The sequence below is a fragment of the Vespa mandarinia genome, chromosome 9, assembly GCF_050613455.1.
Source record: "Vespa mandarinia isolate Hongniang chromosome 9, ASM5061345v1, whole genome shotgun sequence".
NCBI lineage: Eukaryota > Metazoa > Arthropoda > Insecta > Hymenoptera > Vespidae > Vespa > Vespa mandarinia.
In genome coordinates this window covers 1,025,001-1,035,000 of record NC_140818.1, presented here as the reverse complement: position 1 = coordinate 1,035,000, position 10,000 = coordinate 1,025,001, and the positions used below count along the sequence as shown (strand labels likewise).

General features: G+C 29.6%; 1 protein-coding gene across 4 annotated transcripts in view; it reads left to right on the top strand.

The window, feature by feature from the left end:
• brp (ELKS/RAB6-interacting/CAST family member bruchpilot) overlaps window positions 1-10,000 on the top strand; it is a 79,946-nt gene that overhangs the window by 34,597 nt on the left and 35,349 nt on the right. For 3 of the 4 annotated variants that reach the window (XM_085659524.1, XM_085659525.1, XM_035877269.2), the window contains exons 3-4: window positions 5,592-5,688; window positions 7,735-7,790. The exons of the other annotated variant lie outside the window; for it this stretch is intronic. In XM_085659524.1, coding sequence (XP_085515650.1) covers window positions 5,592-5,688; window positions 7,735-7,790 — 153 coding nt within the window. The remainder of the gene's footprint in view (window positions 1-5,591; window positions 5,689-7,734; window positions 7,791-10,000) is intronic. 4 annotated transcript variants of the gene reach the window in all.

Genomic DNA, 10,000 nt, shown 5'->3' with positions numbered 1-10,000 from the left:
AAGTACAGATATTAGAAATAGATTTTCATTAAAAACAATTAATTATACAGAGAAATAGAAAATCATCCGACGTTATCAATGACATTTTTAATCTCGTTATTAAATATGAATATTTCCTTATGATTATCTTGGAACGGAAAGTTAATAAATCGAGTGAAAAATTAATGAATCGGATAATACATTGAACGAATTATTAAACGTGTTAGAAATAAATTAGATCGATATGTATGTATTATGATTTGAAGATACACGAAATGATGTGACGATATTTCTAATCTTATTTCACTTTGAATACTTCCTCATTATCATCTTAAAGTTATATAAAATTGATAAACGATCGAGATGATAGAGATTAGAAAATAGAATGAAGAATAAATGAATCGAATAATTGATCTAACGAATTATTAAATATTCTTAGCAACAAATCGAATCGAAATATACAATGATTCGAAAACTTTTTGTTTTCATTTATGAGACTGGTTAGTGATATTTCTAAGCACCTTTTATTTTAAATACCATCCTCAGTTTTACGTAGAATCGTGTAAAAAGTCGAGTAACAATCGCAATAGAAAATTAAGAAAAAATTTAAATAAGAAATAAATTAATCAAACGATTTATGAATTCGTCGAACGAATTTATTCGTGTAAAACGATGACTACGACGACGACGACAACGACGACGATGACTATAAAGATGGCGTCACGTTTATCGACTATTCGAGGAAGAGTAGTGAAGAGACGCGGAAGGAAGGAAGGAGTCCCGCATATGTTACCGAAATAGACGCAAGAGGGTTTAGATCTTGTTCGAGGTAAACGACCGATTGTTCTGCCAGGCCGGTTAGTAGTCGAAGATACTTCCGGAAATCTTGGCAACGTGTAAATATTGCCAACCACGAGATAATTCTGTTAATAGTCAACGTCCTATGAACTGCAGGCGCCAGAAAACTAATTTCGTCATATTTATGTGTATATTTATTATATAATTACGTCTATCTCTGTGTCAGCTCTTTGCTATCTTGGACCAATTACGTCATATTTATGTGCATATTTATTATATAACTATGTCTATCTTTGCGTCTAGCTCTTTGCTCTCTTGGATCATCTGAGTGAAAGAAAGAAATAAATACAGAAAAAAAAAGAAACTGCAACGTCGCTGTCGTCATTTGACACGTTTCTGTCCTCGTCGCGTGTATTAAAATAGAAAGTAAGAAAGACGATTCTGCCAATTCTGCGGAATAACTGTCTCGGATGTGGGGTATGAGGATGGAGATGAGGGTGGGAGTGGGATGGTAGAGGTTAGAGGGAAGGGAGAACACGAAAGGTGTTTGCCAAAGTAGGAGCAATTAATCGCCAAGTAGCGGACCAACCACTTGATGAGGATACTTGTTGCTAATTGTTTCGAAGCCATCGTGTTGATCATAAGAACATTCTTTTTTTTCTATTTCCTTTTTTTTTTGTCGGACATCTTTCTTCAATTTTTTCCTAATCATAGATAACTATAGTCATTTGATTAAATTTCATTGTTATATTTAGAACTCTAATTAGAATATTTGATATCTTCGTTTTCAAAGTTTTCAACCAATGGCTCGACTCTTCTGATCTATATATATATTTCGTGTACCTAGTAACACTGTAATACAGTTTCGAAGTAATTGTAAAGAAATCGATAATGTTCTCTTTTTCACATAATCTTTTTGGACTAATCCTATTTTGCTTTCTTCTTTTCACATTGTAAAATATAACAAGATTAAAAACTTTTGTCTCGCCTAAGAACTTTAAGCGATACGCCATGTATAATTAATTTTACATTAATTACTTGTGTATCTTCATGATAAGACGATAATAATTTGCATGTGATGTGAGGCAAATCATCGATGGAAATATTATTTCATCTATTTATGTTTAATTTATTGTTTATGTAAAAAAAAAGTAAATCGAAGTTTATAAAATTGATTCAAAATGATCGTGATATGATAATGAAGATTGAGATTGAATAATGAAGAATGATGAGATTGAGATGAGAATTTTCGAATCACTTAGTCGTAACAGGAAAGAAATGAAATTAAAAATGAAATAAAATGAAAAAGAGAGAGAGAGAGAGAGATAGAGAGAAAGGGAGAAAAAGAAAGAGAGAAAGAGAGAGGGGGATAAAAAGAGAGAAAGAGAAAAAGGGAAAGAAAGAGAGAGAGTTTAAACTCGAGTTCAACGATGTCGTACTATTACGGCCAACTTGTAAATCAAGAATGCACCTGACTGCTTCTACTTACAATGAAGTCGATTCCACGCGACTTGACTTCGTAACAAGCATTATTGAGACTTATCGATCATTGAAACTCATCGATGTTACGGAAAGTAGACGCTCTTCAAAAGTGTTTGAAAACAAAATGATTTTAATAATCGATGGAATATGACATCTCTCTCTCTCTCTCTCTCTCTCTCTCTCTCATTCTTGTTTACCTTAAACTTGGTAATAATATAATTATTATTATAAACGAGAGTACATACATAAATTATAATTGGATTGAAACATTTCAACGAAAAGTTTGAGTTCATTAAATAGTTGATAAACTTGTTAAAACAAAGTATATAAATACTTTACAGACACATGAGGTATATTCGTAATGGAGTAAATAATCCCAGAAAGAATTATTTTGATTAAATTATATGGAATAGAAGTATATAGTTTGTTGTATATAATAATAAATTCGGCAAAGCTTCAAATTTTTACGAATCTTGGCATTAGTGGGAAAAAATTCAAATTCTTGCCAAATGCTATTTCGAAGAACTTCTCGTTCATCGTAAACAAGGACGTTTTTCTTATACTCTCCTTTGGTTGTTGTACATTCCGCGGTATAAATTCAATCTCTTTTACAGAGTCTCGAATACAAAAATTCCCAGAAATGATGTAAATCCTAATTTTCATCTGGTTTTTATTTTTTTACAGCGTCACGGTAGCTGTGGTATGGGGAAAAAAAAACAAAGAAAAGAAAACTTGAAAGTATTACTGATCGTTATGCAAAAACAATGTCAATTGTTACATTCCATACATTTTAGTTGATATAAATTTTGAAAATTACTTGTTCTGATACATACATGCCAATTGATTCGATAAAGTAGGAAATATTCGTTTGAATATATTAACACGGACTTCATCCAGGAAATCGTCGCAGACAGGTCAAACATACAATACTACGAAAAGCAACTGGTCGCCTTTGGCCATTCGCCAATATATGCAGTTGCTTTCTCATTAGTTTCCTCACCTCTCCGCCATTTCCTCTACTTCATTATAAAATCCAACGATTGTTAGCTTGCAATCCATCGACCGTCGGTCCATTCGGCATTTCTTCGCTATTAGATATATTCGTCTTTTTATTTTTTAAGACTACGTTTATATAAACCCATCAATTTTATTTGTATATTTGTCTGTATGTATGTGTGTGAGTGGCTGGGTAGATTATGTGTGTATTTGTGCGCGGAATATGTTTAATTTTATAGACATTATAAATATTATTTTTTAGCAATTTATGCTCAGACATTGATCAGTTTAATGATATGAACTAATAATTTAAAGAAAAAAAAAGGAAAAGAAACGGTCTTCTTTAACGTATTTGTCGATATGATGGATTTCAATGATAAATATTAATTATTATAATTTAGCTATATATAATCGATGTAACAGTAAATTTAGTGTTTAAATACTCGTCGATGATTAAATGATGTACCCTTAAAATATCATTGATTGATTGCTTCGTAGAAAATATTTGTAGAATATGTATGTATGTACGTATTCATCAATGTTACAGATTTCAGTATTGTATATTAATTATTAAATATTAAGAGGAAATGTATATACACTTAATGAATGTTAATAAATTTAAAATCAAAATACTCGTCAAAGATTTGTCGGAATGTCCTTAAAAACTTTCATTTTTCTCAATTTCATAAAAAACATTATCGAAAATATATACGTATATATGAAGTTAATAATCAATGTTACTAGTTTCAATATTAAATATTAATTATTTCTATTAAATTCACATATTAAATGTCATAACAATAGGCATAAAAATATAAATCGTTAGTAAATTTTGCTTTAATTAAAAAATAAAGAAGAAAAAAATACTAGTCGAAAATAAAACGATTTGTATTTTTAGAAATTTCATTGATTGATTATTATTTCAAATAATCATTTGACGTCCATTGATTTGAACAACTATGAATGCAATAAAAAACAGAGGGATTTTTTCTTTCTTTCTTTTTTTTTCCTTTTAGAATGCAAGCAATAAACGTTATTTTGTTGGAAAATAGATAAAGGAAGGAAAGAACAGGGGGTAAACAAAATCATTGGGGTGTCGAAGAAGAGAAAAGGTTAACGCGCGAACACTTTCATGCACCGCCAGAGGGGAAAGTATGATGATGGTAAGACCAGCGGGTGTCTAATTCGAGACTAATTACGTTCCCGTCGTCAAAAAGGTCTTCTAAATTCGTTATACAGGCGTCAAGCTACCAACGGCGTTATCTATACAGCGACGCAATACAAATCGACCATTTACAAGCCATGAAAAGGGAGTGCGACCCCTCCCCTCCTTACATTTTTTCTCTTTGCTTTGATTCTCCCTTTTTATATTACCACGAACGATGATGAAGGTTAAAAAAGAAGAGAGAAGGGTCGTTCGTGTGTGTTTGACATATACCTTGCCTCTGACGAAACGGATCGTTTTCTTCCTTTTTCTTTCCATCTTTCTTTCTTTCTTTTTTTTCTTCTTCTCACAACAAACTTTACATTAGTTATTTCGAGTTATTTTCAGTTAGTTATTTTCGTTTTTGTTTTGTTCCGTTACGTCTCGTTTCGTTTTGTTTTTCTTTTCTTTCTAATTGCACCCTTTTGTTTCTTATCGAAATTATTTTTTATTCTTTTTTATGTTTGTATATAATTTTACTTGTAGATTGAACTTTAATTTTTTCTTTATAATCGAAATCAAATGTAATCTTAATGTTATATTATATTGCATCAGTTTGATATTTTAGATATTAAAAAAAAAAAAAGAAAAAAGAAAGAAAGAAAAAAATAAAAAATTATAAAATACTTCCTGATATTATTCTTCAGTACGCAATTGTCATGTATGCAATGCGATATTGCAATATTTCTATATATATCAGGTTTTTTCTTTATTTTTTGAATAATTAATATTTTTTGAATAATTTTTTTAATGTAATTTTTCTATTGTTGCAATCAATATAGAAGACAATTTTCGACTTGCAATTAATTCATGATTTTATTAAAGTCTGTTTATTTTAAGTAGTTATGCTATTAAAAAAAAAAGAAAAAAATTGAATTCATAATGATACAATACTTTCTAATATTATTTTTCGCGTTATTATGCGTACAGAAAGATTCGTATAATTTCGATCTTTTTTTATAATAAAAATTTTTCTGATTTTACTAGAATTATGAAATATAATTCTAATATATATATATTACTTAAAAAAATATAATGAGCATACGTATAAAATTGACAAGGATCGAAATGTGTAATAATAAAACTTTGGAAACGTAAGGTCTAATATCTGATTGATCGTTTATGATTACAGGAATTGGAATTGAGAATAGAAACACAGAAGCAGACATTGCAAGCTCGCGATGAAAGTATCAAGAAGCTTCTCGAGATGCTCCAAAACAAAGGGATGGGTGAGGCTGAATTTTGAATATTTTTCTTTTTTTTTCTTTTTTTTTTTTTTTTTTTCTTTTTTTTCTCTTCTTCACCATCACTTCCTATTGTCGTTGTTGTTGCTCCTGTAATTGTGTGAATCGATGATTCGCGTACTCCTTCAGGATGATTATGCCTTTTGAGGAAGAAAATTTGCAAAAAAAAAAGAAAAAGAAAAAAGAAAGAAAGGAAAAAGAAAAAAGAGAGAATATTGTACATTCCTAAATGAAAATTTACAACAATTATATTTATCCTTATTTCTCACGTTATAATGCTTCTTTACTTTAATGTTTCACAATGAGTTAAATGCTCATAGTCGAAAAATATCATCATCGCGTGCTATCTTCTTCTTCATCATCTCGCGTGTGCATCAACGCAAGGCCGGTTATAATCTATTTTAATTAAGTACATTAACCGCCAAGAACGAACTGAAAAAACCCAGATAAACTCGCTCGCGAACGAGAGATCCGAAACATTACTCACGCGTGTTCTCTAATGACTCTTGATTATAAAAACAAAAAAAAAAAGAATTAAAAAAGAACTCGTAAACCGTGTTTCGTAAGAGTACGTCACACGTAAAATAAACTCTTCTGACGTGTGATGTTCGTTAAAAAATCAAAAAATAAAAAAAAATCAAAAAGAAAGAATAAACTAACAATGACGAAGCTCTCAAAAAATCGTTAATCCAATGTACGAGTTAAAGCGTCCTCGTATCGTTTCAAATCCTTTTGCGATAAAAATCAGAACGGAAGAGAAAAAAACAGAAAAAAAGGGCAAAAAAGAAAATAAGAAAAAGTAATTTGATTTTGCGTAGAAAAACTCGGAGGAATATTTTTTTTCTAGAATTTCTTTTTTTTTATTTGTTCTTATTTTTTTTTTTTTTATTTTTAAAAGAACAATTCGATATATTTCACTCAAAAGTTAATAGATAGACAAATAAATAAATAAATAAATAAATAAATAAACAAATGGGCAAATAAATAAATAATGAAGTGTGAAACGTTACGAAAGAATTGTTTTGGGGAAGAGGGAGAACCATATGTAGGGCAGCAGCGACGACACTGTCAGCATCGTAACGCGTGCGCCGAATGTGGGACGTGGATTTAGACATTGGAGATGTACTGGAATACGGCTGCTGCGCTAACGTCCTGGATTTTCCCCTACTGGCACAGATTTACGGAGTCTCCTCCATTATGACGAACATTTTCTCGAACGTCCCATTATACATTTTAAAGTAATGAAAGATCACAGTTAGAATCACGGTATTTCTCCTCTCACAAAATTTTATTAAAAAGAAAAAGGAAATCATTATATATACGTTTCTACTTATATTTATTTATTTTTATTTATTCATTCATTTATGTATTTATTTATTTATTTTTTCTACCTTTCTTCTTTCTTATTCTCGAACGTCCCATTATACATTTTAAAGTAACGAAAGATCACAGTTATCACGGTTTTTTTCCCCTCACGAAATTTTATTAAAAAGAAAAAGGAAATCATTATATACACATTTCTACTTGTATTTATTTATTTTTATTTATTCATTTATTTATATATTTATTTATTTTTTTTCTACTTTTCTTTTTTCTTTCCCTTGTTTCTTTTTCTTTTTTTTTCCTTCTTCTTCTTTAACGTCCTGTAGAATTATTTTAAAGAAACGATTTCCATGAAGTCGACGACTCCAACGTCATATTAAACACTTGACGTTAATTTAATTGACAAAAAAAAGAAATAAACAAAAAGAAAATTAAATAAGAATTACGAATTACAAAAAATCACTTGAATGAATCTGTCGTGTCGTAGCTGTAATATTACTACAGGTTTAGATTCATAATCAAGGCTGGGATATATTTATAATATCGCGATGATTAATTAAGCTTAAACCAGCTTAATAATTTAAGATTAACATGTCATAATGGTTCCGCTGTTATATTATATTATATATCCCTCCTCAAAGACACCCGCACCCACTCTCCACCCTCTCCCCCCCAAAGAGAGCTTCTTCTCGATTTCTACTGTTCCAGGAAAAGAGGAGGAAAGGATCATGTTCCAGCAGATGCAGTCGTTGGCCCAGAAGCAGGTCCTTAAACTATTTCTAACCATGCCGGCATAATCAAATGCATATATATAAATACGATATATATATATATATATATATATATATATATATACATATATATATAAATATATATACATATATATTTAAATATATATACATGTATATTTAAATATATATACATATATATAAATATATATACATATATATAAATATATATACATATATATATATAAATATTATATTATATACATATCACTTTTTCACTTGATCGAACGATCGTGTCTCGCTCGTAACGCGTGTCTGGAAACGTACTGTGTATTCGTGTATATGTATAAATGACAGATAGTCATAGAGAGAGAGAGAGAGAGAGAGAGAAAGAGAGAGAGAGAGAAAGAGAGAGAAAGTCAGAGAAAGAGAGAGAGAGAGAGATAGATAAACATATACACGTATATAAGTACCTCATTATTAAAATTCATAAAATTATTGAAACACGCGTTTGCGCGATATCACATCTTCGCTATGTTGTAATACGTAGTTGCTTGCACGTAGAAAGTGAGTTCAATTTGCGCTGCCCGTGGCTTCACTTCTCTATCCCGTGTTGTGTATCCACACGCTTTTGAAACTCGTAACAAATTCCCCAAACAACCATCGTAATATACTAATATATATTCGATATATATATATCGCGGGTTCGCGGGAGGAACATGTGAACAGAACAAAAAAAAAGATAAAAACTATATTATAAAAAAAAATATTATGTTTACATATATACATATATATAAAACAAATGAAACGACAAATCGATTGATATATAAAATATATATATGAAAAAAAAATAAAAAAAGAGAGGAACACGCACAAGACGAATTACCACATACATATTATACGGAGACAATATTCGTGTTTTCTTGAGATGATGATTGTTCGAATTCAAGAAAAGAAAAAGGAAGAGAAGAAAAATAGTCAAAAAGGAAAGAGAAAAGAAAAAATATGTTAATGATTATAATTAACATAGATTAAATATCCTTTTCGAATCTTTGCTACGGACAATAAAATGCCATCGAGCCACGCGTTTCCCGTTTTCTTTTCTTTTTTTTTTTCATGTTTTTTTTTTTTATCCTATTCGTCGTACTTCTTTTTTTTTCGTACTTCTCGAACGTTAACTCGACACACTCACGGCGTATACTTGGATTATTTATATTATATAATATACATATATTATGTATTATTTTCTTTCAAGATTCAAAACACGTACGTTTTTGAGGGACAGATCATATATATATGTATATTTATATATGCGCACGTATATGTACACATACTTTGTCACACGATAATTTCACAAAAGCATATATATATATATATTATTATACTCTTGTATTCTTTCCACGCGGTCGTATTCTGACGACTGCAACGACACCTCGTTGCTAGATGCGTTCGAGAATTCGCGCCATATTTTTCCGATTTATTTTTATTTATTCGCCATTCGTTTTCTTCTCGAAGAAATTCTTTTTCCGATAATATCCTTTATAGTTCTAAAAAATATCGTAACACGTTTACCGATCAATTAGTTTTCTGAATTTTAACGTAATCGACAAAGACAATACATAATCATTATATATATATATATATATATATATATATATATATATATATAATAATTATTTATTATTAAAAAATATTTATAAAATTGATACAAAAAATGTCAATGATCATGAAAATGATCCAAGTAATATATTTTTCGTTTTATGAAATATTTTTTGATGTTTGTCTTGGAATTATTGGAAAAAAAAAGAAAAAAAGAAAAAAGAAAAAAAAGGAAGAAAGGGAAAAATATTTTCCTAAAAAAGTATTTGCGTTATATTTATTCGCGTGGACTATGAGAGATCGTTTACTTTTCAACTTAAAAAACAAATTTTGAATATACCGTGTGAGATCAAAAGAAGAGTGGCTAAATTTTTACTTTGCAATTAAACAACTTTTATTATAGCCGACTCGCAGTGACATAAAAGGAAATAATAAAAGTAAAAAAAAGAAAATAATGTGGTTGGCAAAATTTATCGAAGTTTACTGAAGCGGATTGGGTCATCTATTCGTAAAAACATTGAATCAAATTTCGAAAGACATTACGTCACCATTTAGTTTAACATATTTTTTTTTTAATCGCGTTATTACAAAAAAAAACGATTTTGCGGATTCTCGATTGCATTGCAACGTGCATACATATTGCTTCC